Genomic DNA, 18,189 nt, shown 5'->3' on the forward strand with positions numbered 1-18,189 from the left:
AGAGAAAAAGAGAGGAGAGAAAGAAGGAAAGAAAAGAGAAAGAGAAAAAAAAAGGGAAGAAAAAGAAAAAAAAAAAACGAAAAAAAAAAGAAAAAAAAAAAAGAAGAAGAAAAAGAGAAAGAAAAAGAAAGGAGAAAAAAAGGGGGTGGGGGAAGGAAACAAATCAAAAAGCAAAACAAAACAAAACAAAAGAACCACCGGGGAGTATCTTCTGATTCTGTGTTCTTTAAGTCCCTTGGCTTCTCCTGGAAGTTGTCAGTCTAGCTGGTGTTCTCGGGGAGGGGCCTGTTGTGCTGATTCTCAGGTGTTAGCACTTGGGGGAGCTGCTGTGCCCCTGCCTGGTGCAGGGCTCGGTGGGGGTTGTTTACCCCGTGAGGCCGCAGGAGGAACAGCCCCAGTGGCGGGGCAGCTCTGGAAACCTGGATTCAGCTCCGGCAGGAACTCCGTCTGCAGGGCCTGGAGGCTCCGGGGCGGGGCCGCTGATCTGCTCGGGGCAGGAGCGTCCTTGCTGTCCTGGGCCCTCCCGGCCTCTGCCTGTCCCGGGGGACGCCGGATCCTGGGCTGTGTCCCGGCGCCCTGTGCTCCGGAGCCTGCGCTGGTGGATTCGCGCTCCCGCCCCGCAGCCCCCTCCGCGGAGCCGCCGCCCGAGCCCCTCCGAGCTGCTCCTGGAACCGCGCAGCCCCCTCCGCACGGAGCCTCTTCCTCTGCCCGAGCCCCCCGAGCTGCTCCCGGGGCCGCGCAGCCCCCTCCGCGGAGCCGCCGCCCGAGCCCCTTCAGCTGCTCCGGGTCCCGCCGGTCCCGCCGTGCGCGCTGCAGCCCTTAGGGAGCTCGGCGCACTCTCCTGGGCGCGCAGTTGCTGTTACTGTCCCCGGGAGCCCGAGGGCATCCCCGCCCTCCTGGGTCCTGCTCCACCTCCCTGGAGCCCCTTTCCCCCGGGAAGGTCGGTGCAGCTCCTGCTCCTCCGGGACGGGGCTCTCCTGTCCTGGGGACACTCGCCCCGGCCTCAGCCCGGCTCCTCGCGGGCCCCTCCCCCTTGGAGGCCTTTGTTCCTTTATTTCTTTTTCCCCGTCTTCCTACCTTGATAGAAGCTCAAACTCTTCTCACTGTTGCATTCCAGCTGGTCTCTCTTTAAATCTCAGGCCGAATTCATAGATTTTCAGGATAATTTGAAGGTTTTCTAGGTAGTTTGGTGGAGACAGGTGATTTGGGGACCCTACTCTTCCGCCGTCTAGCTCCTCCTGGCATCCACAAGTGACTTCTAGAAGATGAGAATAGTTGTTACCCGTACTTAGACTGATGGGCTTTGTAGGCTCTGTGGCTTAAAAAAATAAGGGGCCAGGAAAACTTCCAAAATGATGCCCAGGGAGGAAGAAATACCAGACTGCAGAGCCATTAGAGGGAACTTAATGGATGATTCAGAAGAGGCGATGTTACTGACTGGGGCCTTAAAAGTTGGCATCTAGGAAGCTGAATAAAAGGTTTTGGCAACCGAGAAGTAATTCTTGGCATCGATGAATGTTGCAGTAGGGCCATCTTGGGAAAAACGCTTACATTGAACCAACAAATCTAAACGGCAGGCCCAGGAGGCTGGGAGGAAGGGTTTGGGATGTGAGTCTTGGTTGGGCGCAGTCAGGGGAGCCGAGCTCTCTGCAGACTCTGTGTGGATAAATGGGGGAGGAAGTAAGTTAGCTTCTGTGTAGGGCCAGTGGGCCCATGGGGAGGTGGGCAATGCCGCTCAGATGGCAGCCTGCTGGAGGAGTGGCTGTCGCTATGGGGCCGTGTTCCCTTCCCCAGACTCCCCCTCTGGCACCTGCCGCCACTGGCCAGCACCGGATCTGAGGGCAGCCCAACAGGCAGACGTGTGGGCCAACAGGAAAGATACAGCTGTTCCCTGGGCTGAGGGACTCGGAGGCCTGTTGCTCGGGAGGAAATAATTCCCAAGAGATTTGAGAAGTCAGACTGATCAAGGGCAGCAGGGACATAGTCCTGGCTGAGAGTACTGGGTCCTAGATGCTGTGCCTGGACCTACACCCGCGTTATTCTGTTGAAGGCTCTCAACAAACAGAAGACGGAGGTAAACTTCCCTGAGCAGGTGTTAAACCTGCAAAGAGGGTGTCGGAGGGCCAAAGAGAAGGGAGCACTGAGCTCTCCCTGACGGCAGGAACAGGGGCTGGTGACTGGACTTTGGGATGATCCACGGGCTCTTTAGTGTCTGTCAAATCCCAGGAGTTGCTTAGACCCCTACTCCGTACGACGGCGTCTAGAAATGAGGGCAAGTGGAGGTAACTGGAGGGGTGAGCCTGCTGCCAGGTAGGGTGGTCTGACGGCCAGGACAACAAGTGAGCGTCCATACTGGAAGAGCCTGGGCTCTGGAGCCCCAGGGAGCCCCACTCACTGCGTACGGGACCTCGGGCAGGTCACCCAACCACTCTGTGCCTCAATTTACTCATCTATAAAATGGGACTTATAATTTGATTCTTTTATGAGGTCATGGTGACAATCGAAATGAGTTAGCCTATGTTAAACACTTGAATAGTGCGGGGAATATAAGCCTGTGGAAGCGTTAGTCATCACCAGGAATTATTGCCAAAAAGAGAATAAAAAAAGCTACCGGTAACTAAAATAGCACAGTTGCAGTGTTGAGTGTGTTGCTAATCACTTTACCTGCATTGTCACCTTTGGGTGTGCTCACTACCACTCAGCAGGGGGTACGAGGGGGAGACCACTGATGGCACATTTGGAAGGGGACCGGGTGGGGGCACAGGTGTTGGGTTCCAACTCTTCTGAAGAGCATGGATAGTTTTGTTCCCTACTCTTCGTCTCTTGGTTTGCCATCGTTTTTGGTTGGATGATAATTTCCTTATGGGCTTTGCGGTGGTTCAAAGACTGAGCTGCCCTTTCGAGTCCCTTGGGGGGCTTCCAGTCGTGATTCCCAAGCTCGCTCCAGGCCAGTTATGAGGAAATCATGGGAGTGGGACCGGGCACTGGTTCTTTAAAAAATCTTCCCTGTTGTTGCCAACATGCATCACTGCCCTAAATTAGGCTCCTCAACGAAAGATGAATGGATAAAGAAGATGTGGTCTCTGTATACAATGGAATATTCCTCAGCCATTAGAAACGACAAATACCCACCATTTGCTTCAACGTGGATGGAACTGGAGGGTATTATGCTGAGTGAAGTAAGTCAGTCGGAGAAGGACAAACATGTATGTTCTCATTCATTTGGGGAATATAAATAATAGTGAAAGGGAATAGAAGGGAAGGGAGAAGAAATGTGTGGGAAATATCAGAAAGGGAGACAGAAGATAAAGACTCCTAACTCTGGGAAACGAACTAGGGGTGGTGGAAGGGGAGGAGGGCGGGGGGTGGGAGTGAATGGGTGACGGGCACTGGGGGTTATTCTGTAAATTGAACACCAATACAAAATAAATTAAAAAAAAAAGAAACCCCTTTGAACCATCTAGGGACTTTTCTTTTTTTTTTTTATAAATTTATTTTTTATTGGTGTTCAATTTGCCAACATATAGAATAACACCCAGTGCTCATCCCGTCAAGTGCCCCCCTCAGTGCCTGTCACCCAGTCTCCCCCACCCCTCGCCCACCTCCCCTTCCACCACCCCTGGTTCGTTTCCCAGAGTTAGGAGTCTTTGTGTTCTGTCTCTCTAGGGACTTTTCAAGCAACGCCCAGGCCCAGCTGAGACTCCGTCCCTTGTTTCTGGATTGGGGCTCAGGCCATAATGTCGTATGAAACATCCCCATAGGCTGTGAATATACACCCAGGGAGGAGAACCACTGTCTCACATGACACTTTGGGTAGCAACCCCAAAGGAGAAAATACAAGTCATTTTTAGGAAAAAGAGTTAGAAAGGTAAAATTGAGGACATACATATGTATCAGCGATTTACATATTTGCGATTTATACCTTGACGACACATTCTACATCATTCTTATGATAAAGCTCAGTCAAATGAAGACTCCAGCATGTTGAGATTTATTAGAATGAAAAAGGCCATAAAAGAAATAATATTGACATTTCCATAAGACATGATCTAAGGAGATATTTTTTTGGGGGGGGAGGGCGGATATTGTAAGAGCTACCGGGGCTTGAGCAAAATGATAAAGAAGAAGGCACCGAAGAGCAAGACCCCTCTCTCGCCCTCTGCTCATGACCACACGCTGCATAATTTTCATGGCACCAGGAGCAGCTGCTGTTCCTGTCACATCATCCCAATCTCGCTTCTTTAAGTCTGGGGAGAAGTCTCTGGTGATGTCGGGGTTGGAGGCGCAATGACGGATTCTAGGCATGGTGGTGAGGGTGGGACAAAGCCCACACTGAGGTGAGACACAGGTGGGGGTCGGGGCTGCGATCATCATCACTGGGGGGTGGGAGCCTTCTTCTTCCTCCTGGGGCTGGTTAGCAGCCTGACTGACAGGTAAGCTGTAGAGGGGACAGTGAGCGCTCAACACCCATGCTCCTCTCCACTTTCTTCCCACTCCTTCCACCTACCCAGAGTGTCCTGCTGTCCTAATCGTGGGCCCTAGGGGGGGGCCCAGTGTCAGTGGAGGACAAGTGGTCCTAAGCCCAATATGACCCTGCTTGCCACGTGACTTTGGGTAAAGCCCTTATTTCTCTGAACCTCAGTTTCTCCCATCTCTAAAAGGGGGCCAATAGCCCCTCTTTCAGAGACTGTCACTGAGACTAGAGGAAAGACATTTAAAGTGGCCCCTTGAACATAAACAATAGTGAAAGAGAATAAAGGGGAAAGGAGAGAAAATGTGTGGGAAATATCAGAGAGGGAGACAGACCATGAGAGACTCCTAACTCTGGGAAACGAACTAGGGGTGGTGGAAAGGGAGGTGGGCGGGGGGTGGGGGTGACTGGGTGGTGGGCACTGAGGGCAGCACTTGACGGGATGAGCACTGGGTGTTATGCTATATGTTGGCTAATTGAACACCAATAAAAAATAAATTTATATAAAAAAATTAAAGTGACCCCTGGTAGGTGCTGTGTAAGTTTTACCTGTTCCAGGCTGGCGTTTGGGGAGAAAGGCTCTGTGGGTCATGCGGGCGTGTGCCCGGATTGTCGAAATCTGGGCCAGCAGAGGGAGAAAAGTGCAAAGCTGGGAACGGGGTCCCACCATGGGCTTGTACCTCTCTGTCAGATGGGCAAGTGGTTTTTGCTGGTTTCCATGGATATGTGGAAATCGATCCATATTTCACTTCCCATAAAGGTGAATTAGGAATTTAGAATCTCTGGAAGAAAAGTGCCCTTTCTATTTAAGTAAAAAATATCAGATCATTCAATTTCAACCGCCAATACTCTTGGCAAATACTGGACTCAGTCATCGTTTTGTTTATTTTTACTAATTGAATGTACTGGGGAAAGGGCTAATGCACATTAAAAAAAAAAAAACTCATTTGTAGGAATGTAGTTCCTGGCATTTCTGTTGGTTCTGTGCACCTGCAGAATAGGATTCAGGTTGTATTTAACCTTTGGGTAGGGGATGTCCTGAAAACTCGCTTGTAAAAATGAGATTTGGAATTCTAAGGGCATTTTCCCTCAGAAAACCTGTCTTGTGTGTGGCGTGCTAAGCCAGTTTGCAGATGTCTTTGGGATGTGATGGGGCTAAATTAATGATGTTGATTAATTGCAAGGTTTATTGTGGACTAGGATTCGTGATGTCCAGAAAGGAGAAAAGGACTTGGCTTTTCTTTGGCACTGACCTGTGCCAGGGAAACCTCTGGAAGAGGCAGAGAAATTTACCATTATCATATGGTTGCTCCTTTTCTGCACCCCTCAGCTACCTCTGGAGGACGGGTGCTCCCGTCCTCTCCTTCCTGGACCTCAGTGTCCTCAGTGCTGCCCAGAGCCCACCGCCAAGGCATCTTTCTCACCAGGACCCCTGCTACAGACCACTCCTCCCTCCTCCCTCTGAGAGAAGCAGAAAGAGTCAATTAATTCATACTCTCATGTGAATGATTGATATCCTGGCAGGTTTCTAAGGCTATTTTATTTTATTTTATTTTATTTTTTAATTTGTATTTTTTAAAAAAGATTTTATTTATTTATTTATGAGAGATACAGAGAGAGAGAGAGAGAGGCGGAGACACAGGCAGAGGGAGAAGCAGGCTCCATGCAGGAGCCCGACGTGGGACTCGATCCCGGGTCTCCAGGATCACACCCTGGGCTGAAGGCGGCCCTAAACTGCTGAGCCACCGGGGCTGTCCAAGCTATTTTATTTTTTAAGAGATTCTTTTCTTCTCTCCCACCTCTTCCTCCTTCACTACTCTTTTTCCCCAATGCAAAGAAACCTTTAGGCCATTTGACGAAGTGAAGTGAAAAAATTCAGGCAACTTGGAGGGAAACCTTGATGGGCCAGTAGCCACGAGAGAGGTAATCTATTCCTTAGAGTTTCCTGATTCCAGTACTTTTCATCTTAACACTGCACACAGACTATGTCCTCTGGTTGTTTAGAGGTGTTGCCAATACAAGAGCAACCCACCTGGCTAGGGTTGGCCGTGGAACTTGCAGAGGCCTGTACAAAGTGAAGATGTGGGGCCTCTTGCTAAAAAATGTTTAGGAATTTCAAGGTGGTGACCACAGAGCATCAGGCCATGTATGGGCTCCTCTAAACATGGGGCCTGCGTGACTGCATAGGTCAGTGACGTCGGCTCTGCCCCTAGTTAAAGAAAGTGGATACCATGTCTTGGCTTCAGGGTCTCTTAGAACCATCAATCCGTTTAGTGTCTGAATCTCCAAGAGTAGAGTGAGCAGGATTTCCTTAATGTGTAGCCTATTGAGATCTGGATTGTTCTGGAGGTCAGAGGTACTGCACGGTTCTTTGGGATGCTCTAAGTTGTTCTCGCTTCACTTTAGGACTCCCGTCTGCGTGTCTTACAAACCCCAATGTTCAATACAAAGCTCCAGTGACAATAGGAGGGTGTGGAGGCTGGAGGCTGGAAGGGGGGGGGCTCCCTAAGGTGGGGGTGGAGAGAAGGCCCAGCTCTCTGGAGTGAGCTCCTTGCCCACTAAGGCCATTTTGGGGTTTGTACGGCTCTCTGATGACCCGGGTGTGGACAGAATGTACCTGTCCCACTCGCTTTCTGCGGTAGAACAGTGGCTTCAGCTGAGGCTGGTCTCGGATGCGCTTCAGATCCGCTCTGTTCACCCTGTGGACGGGAAGGTAAAATGGGCTGAGTAAGTGCTTGATCCGTCAATGGCAGCCGGCTGGGTAGAGAGGGGGTCTTGATTAAAAGCGGGAGGTAAAGAGCAGGGGTGCTTCCCCTGATGGGGCTTTGATATGTGTGAGTGGAAGCATCCTTCAGGAATATCCAGAGTAGGGATTCGTGGAGAGTGTGGAAGATATTATAAGACAAGGTGTCCTATTTCTGCTTCTGTATGTCATCAGCCATCCTTTGCCTTTATTTTTGGTTTTGAAGTAGAGTCTTCTGTGTGGTAATGGTTCTCATTTTTTCTCATTTTCTGGCATTACTATATTCACTCCACAAAGAAAGGAAATGCACCTTAATCCCAATGTATGCTCTTGGTCCTTTTAGAGGAAACTGTGTACAGAAGATAAATATGTAAGAGAGTCTGTAATATCCTTTCTCAGTTGTATTTCCATCGGGACCTGCTTTGCCTCAAAATTCAGTTTGTTTATTTTCTAGGGAATACACTGTCTTCTTTACAAAAAAAAATTTAAAAAAATAACTAAATATAATTTTAAAGAGCACATACAGTTCTGAGACCTGAATAAAACATGGGCTCTATATTCTTAAAATTTTTGAGTTCCATGGGTTTTTAAAATTGGTAGTGTGACAATTACATTTTGGGGTGGCATGTTCATTGCTTGCTATGGCTGCCACCGGAGAGAAAGTTAGTGGCTGCCCTGGGATGCTGCTTAGCTTGTATGAAACTGGATCTGGACACGTGTGACAAAGCTGTGTACTGTTTCCTAATGAGCCTTCTCCTTCACCGATGCTTGGGTAAATATTTGTGTGTGGGTTAGAATTTCCATGTGCGTGGGAGGTGTTGCATCCCAAGCCAAATAAAAGCAAATTCTGAATTGTGACCTCTGGAAGCCAACCACTCAATCCTGGGATCCTAAGGGATAAATCTCAAAGCTGATGCACTGAATTTTAGGGCACTAGTTGTATCACGGACTCCAATCAGCGCTGTACTTTGTAAGATTTCGGGAAGCAAGTCTTGGGAGAGGACAGGGTAAGGGGTTGGGTGGTTCTTGCTATGGGGTCAGTCCAACTCTTTCAGGCAAATCTCTCTCTCTCTCTCTCTCTCTCTCTCTCTCTCTCTCTCTCTCTATGTGCATGCATGCACACACACAGGCCATGGTGATACCCAGAGTCAGCCTAGATACTTAGATATCAGCTCTGCCTCTTAGACGAACCAGATAGCTCATCCATATTCCATTTCACGTTTGGGCCCATCTTTGTTTTTCTGTGCTTGGATAAATTTGAATGAGATGACACATCCAGCAGAAAAGAATTTAGGTCAGGTGACATTCAGTAAAGGGGCTGCTTGTCTGGTACCTCCTCTGGACACCAGAGTTGTGACTGAATTTGTCACGAGAGACCATCCAACCCAGGAGAATCTATGTTGATCTGAAGTAGTTCTGGAACTTGGCTCACCCCGTGGAAAGGGAACCATATACATTTTAGTACACAGCTAATGTGTGTCTGATATATCTTATCAGAGATTAAAACAAGGGCTTTGTTTCTCCCCCATAGGGACGCGTCAGGGAGCACCTCAGTACCTTCAAGATTGAGTCATTGTTGAGGTGCTGGAGGACAGGATGCATCCACCTCCCCCAAAGAGGTGAACAATCTGGAGCTTGTACTCACCCCTTTTATTTTCGAGGTCTTCAGGACCCCGTGTGGATGGAAGAATAGGAAAGGCAAGGTTGTCATGGACTCCCACTATGCCCGTGTCTCTACACCTTCCCTTCTAGATCGGCAGCAATGGTAGGAACCAAAGACTCGGTCCTGCACATCAGATTTGAGAGGCACATACCAAAGACTGGGACTTGTGGTTACTCAACTGGGTAGATGCTCTTGGTGAGAGGCCATTCCCATGTGTGGGGGGTGGGAGTGGGGCTTGAGTTTCCTACTCTGGGGATGGACCTGAATTGGGGTGGGCTGAGGGGAAGGAAGGGTAAACGCCGCTGCGAGAGAGTGCACACTAAGGTAGGTGTCCTGGTTTTCTCCTTCTAGGAACTGATGAAAGTCCCCTCTCTTATGTACAGTCAGAGAATTGCTCCTGTTTGGGGCTGGACTTTACATGGGGCGTCTGAGTTCCCTAGGCGCTCTTCCATGTGCCGCATGCTCTGCTCCCCAAGCCCATCTTCACAGGACGGGGTTTTTCAGAGGCAGGCACGCAGCTCTGCCTCTGCAGTGGCACTTGCTTTGGGTTTCCCTTAAGTGTCTTGTATATCACAAACATGCTACAGGGGCATTTTGTTTACTTGTTTAGTTTTTTTTTTCTCTCGGAAACACATTAAAAAGCACGCTGGCTCCTTGCTTTACTTTTCATCTATTTCCCTGGAATGGTTTCTTGTTTGTTTGATGTTGCAGCTTTGCTTTCCGAACCTAAGTTTTCTCTGCGCTCTAACTCGTTTGTCTAAATGCTTTGCAAGGTCAAAGGGGTTGTAGACGTCCTTTGGCCATGAAGAGGGTCCCTTCTGATTGGCATTGGAGCTGAAAATAGAGTCCCTCCCTGGGCACAACTAGGGAGGTGGCTTTGTGTCACCCATTAAGCAGTTTGGTGGGGGTTGAACTGCTGTGTTTAACCATATGTGCTCATTGTAGCACAGGAGACACTTAAGAAGCCTTGAACAAAAGCAATTCTGAGCTAGTAGGAGACAGTGTCATTGCATTTGGGCACACAGGAGCTGTGGCTCTCTCATTTTCCAGTGACTTCAAATGCTGATCTAAGAGGAATTGAGTGAGAGAGTATCACCTAGAAGAAAGATATCTTGGTTTATTTATTTATTTTTTTGCATGACTTAGAAGGCCTCAGGCACATGGGCAACTTTTTAGCTTTTCCCCTTGCCTTGCCCCCTCCCCCTCTCCCCCCAAGTCTTAATTCTTTTTTTTTTTTTTTGGGGGGGGGAAGAGGCAATTTTATTTTTTAATTTCATGCTTGAAATTCACAAATGTACATGAAGTACTATGTAAACTTTAGGATAGCATTATTTGACTTGAGCAATATCACCTCAATCTAAGTTTAACTGGGGAAATACAATTTGGCCATTCTGCTTTAAAATGTCAAAAAGCCAAATTAGAATAGGGCACTTAATAATTTTTAAATTGAGTCTCCCATACAGATTTGTAAGTTAATGTTGGATTAATTTATATTTAGGTAAAACACGTTATCAAGATATTATGCAAGAAATTACATCTTTTGCATTAATGGTCCCCTGGGTTGCACTTGGACTAGTAACAAAATATATACTGACATCATACACTAAACTATATTCATATTATAGATTACAAAAATTATTGAAAGCCAGAATGAATCTTTAGGGTTGGAGGGACCTTTAATAGTTTAATCTTTGGGCTTAAGAAAGAAAAATTAGTCCCATACTGCATCTCACATCTCTTAAAAATAGGAAGTGTTTTAGCAGCTTAAAACCTTTAGTTATATAAAACTTATTACACTAGGATTTACTTTGAAATATAGTTTACAACCAGATCAATTATACATACACTGGCACTTTAGCACAAGGGCAAACTTTTAAAAACAATTTGTTTTGGACCTTTAAAATCAGGCCATAGTATAAAAACAGAGTCCATGGTCTTACATTCAGCAAATTCATACTAAAATATTCTATTTTTGTAGGATAAATGCCAACAAAACTTTACATATGCTACAAGTTTATTACATATATTTACATGGCTCTTTCCTAAGGTACTTAAAACTTTCACATTATACAGCTCCCCACTTCAAGTAAGCTTTGCAGGGAATGATTTGAGACCAGATCACTGTCAGAATAGCTTATGCAGTGCTGTAATACAAAAACGTATTTTGAAAGCTACTCAATGACCACCAAATACTGTTTCTGTAAGAAATGGTTTTGGTGCATTAGTTGGCAGACACCCACTGCATGAAACAAACGGCCATTGGGATATATGGTCTCATCTAAATTAGATAGCCCCTAGTGCCCTTTTCCACATTTCACCAGCATAGTTTTACAAAAATGCAACTATTCTCTAAGAAAAACTCATATTTTCTTTTTGGCAGTGCATTGGGTTGTTGTCATATTCCTGGTTTGGGTGTTTCTAGGACTTTAAACTGTTAAATATTCAACTACTCCAATCCCTGTAGGTCTTAACTGGATGCTTATAATCAGATTCACTAGCTTCCAACAAGTAAAACTACTGATCCATGAATGATAATCTTAAATTAGTATTTGTGCCCAGCAGACCATAGGAATAGTTGATTACCATTCCCCAAATCTAAATTTGACAGGTTTCATTTAAGAGTTACTCAATTGAGAACACAATATCCAGTACAATTCTCAATAATTTAGTTATTTCAAGTTGCACTGATACTACCATTACATCACAGTGCACACTATACGTAAAACAGTTAAGATGAAATCTAATGTTTTCTACATTAATTAGCAATTTTACAGATTAATTCCCTAGTGAATTTGGTCTGAAACAACTGACAACTACCCTTAAATAGAACTAAATTTAAACATTAGTATTTTATCTTATTTTATACCTGTACTTTAAGTAAGGTTTTAAGTTGAAATGTCATTATTTCCTTATCAGAAGGATTAAAGGAAACTGGAACCCAGTGGCTTGGTGGTTTAGGAAGAACACTTGGTGATGGTGGCTCACTAAACTTGGCTCCAGCGTAGTTCTGATTAGTTTGAGACTTAAAAAGTAAAGTGGGACTTGATAAGCTAGAGTTCCAGTTTTGATTATTTGGAAAATTTTTGTTCTTCCCCCCATTTTGCATGGCCTGCCGTGCAGCTGCTGAGGAGGTGTAAGTGTGTCCTCTTTCTTTTTTCTTGTGAACAACCTTCATTTGGGAATTCTGATCCTTGGTCTTCTGTCTGTTAAGCTGTTGCTGGTTCTTACTAACATTTCTCGACTGAGGGGCTGGAATGTTATACCTCTCTCTGCCACCCATCTTCAGCTTCTTTGTCACCTTTCAGTCTGCTTTTCGGATCGCAGGATTTCCACCACCTGTCCCCTTCCTTGCTGCCAAGCCCAGGGTAAGAGATGTTGCTTTCTGCTGGATCCTTTCCTTTGTCTCAATACAGAAGTTTTCATGGGCCGATCAGCCGAGTTCAGCCTAGGAGCTGAGGCCAACATCGGAGTCTCCTCAGCACACAAGCTTGAGAGAAGTCCTCGGCGTCCGGACTCGACCTCCTCCTTCCGCCTCTACCCCCAAGTCTTAATTCTAGCCACTCTGATCCACCTCCTTTCAGCTTCCTGTTTCCTGTCTCTGCTCACAAGGTTCGCTCTGTCTGGAGCTCACACCCCCAACCTGGGGAGGGAATCTCCGGTCATCTGGCAAGACCTTGCTCAAGGGCTTAGCTGTCTTTCCCGAACTTTCCCCTTGCAAGTTGGCCCTGTGCAGTAGTAGTATGTTCAACTACTAATACCTAATACCAGAAACGCTCCATTTCAATTATTTATAGTTCATCCCATAGATCTTACATTGGTTAAGAGCACACACAGCTCCTGAAGCCAGACTGCCTGGTTTGAGATCCCAGATCTGCCACTTAACTCTGTGTAGCGTTGGACAAGTTCCTTAATCTCTCAGTTTCCCCATTTTAAAAATTTTAAACGGGTTGATATAAGTAAAGCACCTGGGATGGTGCCTGGCAAGGGGTGTGCACTAAGTTGTTTGCAGCTATGCCTACTAATCTGGAAGCCCTGGCTGGGCACAGCGACACCATCCCATTGGGGTTGGGTCCACAATCGTAGAAGCTGAAAACGTTCGTGGAATGAATGACCGGCTAACACACCTTCCTCCTGTCCCTGAGTTTAGTGTCATTTCAATTGCACCGATCTGCCCTCGAGTCTGAAAACGGAAGGGCAGGAATAGTTCGGAGCAACAGAGAGCATGAAGAGATAGACGAGGGGAGGAACATTCCCCTTCCCCACCCGTGAGCCAGACTAACGCGTGGCAGGCTGTCCCAGGCGGGCCCCCTGGCTGTGGGGTCAAGCTCACCACTTCCTTCTGCCATTTCCCACGTCTTCACCGAGTAGGATGTCTCCTTGTCCATCAATAGTGCTGCCAGGCTAACTCCTCAGCTCTGATGAGTTCTTTTATTCCTTTAAAAGTGTCGTGCCCGCGGGATTGGCCCAAAGCTGCGCAGGTGTGGACTGGGCTTATGTGGCCTTGCCTTAGAGCACAGCGTTGTCCTGCTTGAGCTCTGAACCTTGTCCCATACAGTCAGGAGAGTCCCCATCCAGCGGCGGGAAGGCAGGAATAGAGGTGATCAGTTCTGGGTGGTCCCGGTTTTTACTATTATTCCTTCTCCCTGTGAGCTAGAGGGAGGGGGACTGTCTTCTCAAGCAAGAGGAACGTAGGATCGCAAGGACCCATTAATTAGGCGCCTATCTGCTGCTTCTCATTCTATACTCCCACTTTTATTCCACGAGGCCATTTACCCAAGTTCATCTTGTTTTGTTTTAATCTCACTCTTATCTTTTTGGCCGTGTAAGCTCAGATTTTAGCTCTGGCACCTACTCTAAATGTGTAGTGGCTGTCCTACCCTCAGGCCTCATTATTTCTTGATTGGGCTCCCCTCTAGGCTCCCAACCAGCTTCATGTCCATCCCCTCCACTGCCAGAACAGTGTTTCTCTAACAAATCTTGGATTATATGACACGATAAGATGGTCTTAAAATGCGTACTTCCTGCACTATGCCTCACCATTTTCAAAGAAGTCATTATGTTCTTGGATTATATCTCCTATCCTTTGAAGTGACTAAAATGTTCTTAATAGAACTATATACTGGGATGTAGGTGAAGTGTTGACAAACCGAGGTATCGACGAGAATCCGGAGCTGGGACAAGCCTGAGCAAGGGACAAGCCTGAGCTGGGACAAGCCTGAGCAAGGTCCAGGAGTTGTGCAACACATGAGAATGGAATGCAACATGGGTATATGGCTGACACATCGGGGAGGAAAAAGGACATTCCAGAAGTTATAGATGCATCTATTTGGGACTCTTGTCACTGTCCATACTTGACCCGAAGGAGGAACTGGCCATTGGAAAATGTTTTGTCTCTAACAAAAGGAAGCAGTGCTTGGGGTTGGGGACAAGAGAGGGAGTTTTGATTATTTTCAGGGAAGGGGTCCCTGCTGGAGAAGAGAAGGGTGAGGGTCGGTAGCTTATAGGTGTTATTTCAAGCCAGGGAGGAGTTCACTGAAGGAGGAGACACATGTGGGGGAATTGAGGGCCACGGCTGGGCCTGAGCACTCAGCAGGACCGGGGGCCCCTGGACCGAAAAGCAGGGCCAGCAGAGGAGGACCAGGGGGTACAGAGTCCTGAAGTGAATACACAATTGAGAGGAGGAGGACAGGGACTGTGACAGTCACGCACTGCAGAGGGTCAGGAAAAGCTAGAACTGACAAATGAGCATTGGATTTGGTGACGTGGGGGTCAGTTGGGCCAGAGCCGTGAGGGGCAGTGCGGTCAACAGACAGCGGGAGGAGGGGACCAGACACAGCGACCTAAGGGACTCCTGCAGGGGCTTCTGCCTAGGAGAGTGGGGACGTTGGGAGGTCGCTGGAAGGAGAAGTGGGGTCAAGAGAATTGTCTTTGCGGGGGATTGGTGGGGTGGGAGCGGGAAGTGTGATTGGGAAATAGGAACATTGATGGAAATGTCCCTAAGCCTAGAGGCATTTCTGCAGCGGCGCACCTGGTCTTCCCCAGGTAAGGAGAGAGCAGAGGGGACCTGTGTCCTGATGGCCACGCGCCTCTGCTGCCCTTCTGACCCTGGGCCTCATCTTTATTTTTTATTTTATTTTTTTAAAGGATTATTTATTTATTTATTCACGAGAGACAGAGAGAGAGGGGAGGGTAGAGACCCAGGCAGAGGGAGAAGCAGGCTCCATGTGGGGAGCGTGGGACTCGATCCCAGGACCCCGGGGTCATGCCCTGGGCTGAAGGCAGGTGCTAAGCCACTGAGCCACCCAGGGATCCCCTGGGGCTCATCTTTAACAAGGATGCTAAGGCCCCATGGGTACAGGGTTCAATTGTTTTCCCTGCCACTGGTCACAGCAGATTATGGAAATAAGGCCACAGGACATGGTAGATGCCTTGGTGGATTATTAGGTACTGACAGTTCCTGCTGAACCAGTGCCCGGGGAGGCCCTATCCTGGGCTTTTGATACACATTGGTGTTCATCCTTAGGGCAACTCTCTGAGGCGGGTACTCTGCACTTCCAGATGAGGGGCCTGAAGTGTGGACAGTCACCCAGCTGTGGGCATGTCCTTGGTTGCTCAGCAGGGCTGCTATTCAAACCCCGTCTGACTCCGAGGCCTACACTATGCAACGCTGCTTCTCTGTTGACTCTGGTGACCAGGAACTTGCTTAACCTTTCATAGACTGTATTTTCATATTCAGCTTTTGAGTCTTGAGTGAGGAAGTGGAGGGAGATTCCATGATTGTACAAACGGTATAATTTGAATATAGTAGTAATTGCTCATTTTACATCCAACTTATTTCTCTCCAACACTAAAAGCTACGCTCTAAACCTGATATTCTGAAATGAGGACGGGAAAGACATTCATCCCATGTATGCTATTTATTCATGGTCTAGGCCTCATTTGTCACTTTTGTCTTTTCCCCTCCACCCCCCACTGGAAGATCCTAACTGTTCATCTACCCTCAAGTGGCAAACCTCTTGCTTCCTCTGTCCTCTTGTCTGGCCTTCTCTGCACTCTCTCACTACCATGATGCCACGGACTTCACAGAGTTCCTATCATGAATGCATTTTGGCTTTGGATAAGGCAGGCAGACATTTCTCTTTAGTTTCCATTCTGATTTCAGAGAACTTTTTTTTTTTTTTAAGATTTTATTAATTTATTCATGAGAGACACAGAGAGAGGCAGAGACACAGGCAGAGGAAGAAACAGGCTCCCCGCGGGGACCCCAGTGTGGGACTCGATCCCGAAATTCCAGGATCATGACCTGAGCTGAAGGCAGACGCCCAACCGCTGAGCCACCCAGGTGTCCCTAGAGAACTTCTTCTATAAAGATAAGGCCAAGGCCTCTGCAGCCCAGTGGACTGATGTCTTTAAACTCTAGTTTACAGCGACTTTCAGATTCCTTTTGAGGGTTAGGAGCTTGGAGCCTGTTCTTTATGACTCAGACTAGCATTTTCCTAGCTGTTTTTTCTGGAGCACTGTTTAAGGGAGAGGTGACAGGAACGCCATATGAAGGTGGACTCGATGTCAGAGTCTGGGAACTGTTGTGTATGCTCTTCCTCTCTTGGGGATTGGTAATGTGTATTAATAGCTAAGGAGTCACTTAGAAGGTCGGTTTGGGTTTTCCTAGAAGCAGAGGCTGCAGTAAGGATTCAAAGACAGGTCATTTATTTGGGGGATCTGGGGAACAACAAGAAAGAAGTGAGAAGGCAGTAGGAGAATGGTAAGGACGCCAGGAAAGGGTATATAATTAGGGCAGCCTCTGCTGCGTGTGACCGGAGCTTGCACTTGAGGGGAGACTCTGGGAGACAGTGTAGCGTGCAAGCCTCAGAATCGTCTCATCTGAGGGATAAAGGATCTGAACTATTTATACATCATCTTCCGTCAGTCATCCTGGAGGGCTGCTCCCAATTTCTTGCACTTCCAATCTGTCACTGACAAAGCAGCCTCGCAGGCTTCGGAGAAATCCCTCAGGCAAAGAGATGCAATGGCCATTGGAAGTCTGTTGGAGGAATATAGAGCATGGGCATTGCCTGCCGTGCAGGAAACAACCCTGTCTAATTTAGTTTAGCCTAGAATTTTCAGAATCCTAATTGAGCATAAAACACTTGCTTCTTGGCAACTTACACACGTGCTGTGGGACTCCAGTCTGGGAAGTGTAGGGGTAATAGGGTCACAAATATAATGTAGTATACAAGAAGCCTAAAGGAAATAAAACTAGGCTCTTCTAGAACCCCTGGGTCCTCTCACCAGTTGCACTTTGGATGTTCTGGATCTCCTGCATGTGTCATGAAGATTGTGAGAAGCCAGAAACATTGCCTTAGGGTCAAACATGGCCAACATCACACTGTGGCTCCCAGACCAGATGTGTGGGGCCATGGGCATAGCACCCTGGAGCTGGGCTGTCCCTGGGGTGAACTGATAGTCTCATATGACCGGTGAGCATTTGAAATGTGGCTAGTACAACTGAGGAGCTGATTTTTATTTTTTAAAATTTTTTAAAATTTATTTTTTACTGGTGTCCAATTTGCCAACATAAAGAATAACACCCAGTGAGGAGCTGATTTTTAGAATTTAATTTAATTTAATTTAATTTAATTTAATTTTAGTTTTTAAAAATTTGAATCAAAATGCGTACATGTGGCCAGTGGCTACCCTACTGGACAGTGCAGTCCCAGAGGCGTGCTCCCTCTCCAGGAGATGCATGAGAGGTGTGCTCCATCCCTGCACCGATGCCCTCTGGCTCCTTCTGCCATCTAAGGATGTTTCACTATTCTTTGCCAACTCTGGGTTCCAACTCAAGGGGTTTTCTGTACTTTCTAGTTCTGGACTTCTCTCAGTTTCTCCAGCACCCAGCAGTGGTTGGCTTTCCCAGCACCCAACTCTTACAGCATGGCAGGCACCAACTTCCTCAGCTCCTTTGGACAGTTTCAGAGCTGAGTGCTGCCATCCAGGTGCCTTTCAGGGAATGGCTTCCACACACCCCTCATTTGCCTTTGGAGTGGGGTCCAAAGTGAGGCACTTGTGACAGATTTCTCTGGTACCCCCAGGAGGAGTATTTCCAGCAAGTTCCACACCTGCAGAACCTGGACAATTTCTCCATCATCTAGTGTGACCTCTCTGGAAGGTCTGGATCTCAGCCAGAGGGGAGAAGACCTCTTCCTTGGGTGTTGTTTCAACCTTGGAATAGCAGCTGTGCCTCGTGTAAGTTCTTTATTCTTTAGAGTTCTCTCTAGTTCTTAGTAGCTGCTGTCGGTAGAATGTGTCCTCCCA

The 18,189-nt window shown here is 47.4% G+C and overlaps 1 protein-coding gene across 1 annotated transcript; it reads right to left on the reverse strand.

Moving 5' to 3' along the window:
* Window positions 1-10,534: 10,534 nt before the first annotated feature.
* LOC112678891 (proline-rich nuclear receptor coactivator 2-like) lies at window positions 10,535-12,309 on the reverse strand. Its single transcript, XM_049099234.1, has one exon. The coding sequence runs from the start codon at window positions 12,155-12,157 to the stop codon at window positions 11,738-11,740; it is 420 nt and encodes a 139-aa protein (XP_048955191.1). The 5' UTR covers window positions 12,158-12,309; the 3' UTR covers window positions 10,535-11,737.
* Window positions 12,310-18,189: the final 5,880 nt, after the last annotated feature.

The sequence above is a fragment of the Canis lupus genome, chromosome 22 (assembly GCF_003254725.2).
Source record: "Canis lupus dingo isolate Sandy chromosome 22, ASM325472v2, whole genome shotgun sequence".
In the NCBI taxonomy this organism is placed as follows: domain Eukaryota; kingdom Metazoa; phylum Chordata; class Mammalia; order Carnivora; family Canidae; genus Canis; species Canis lupus.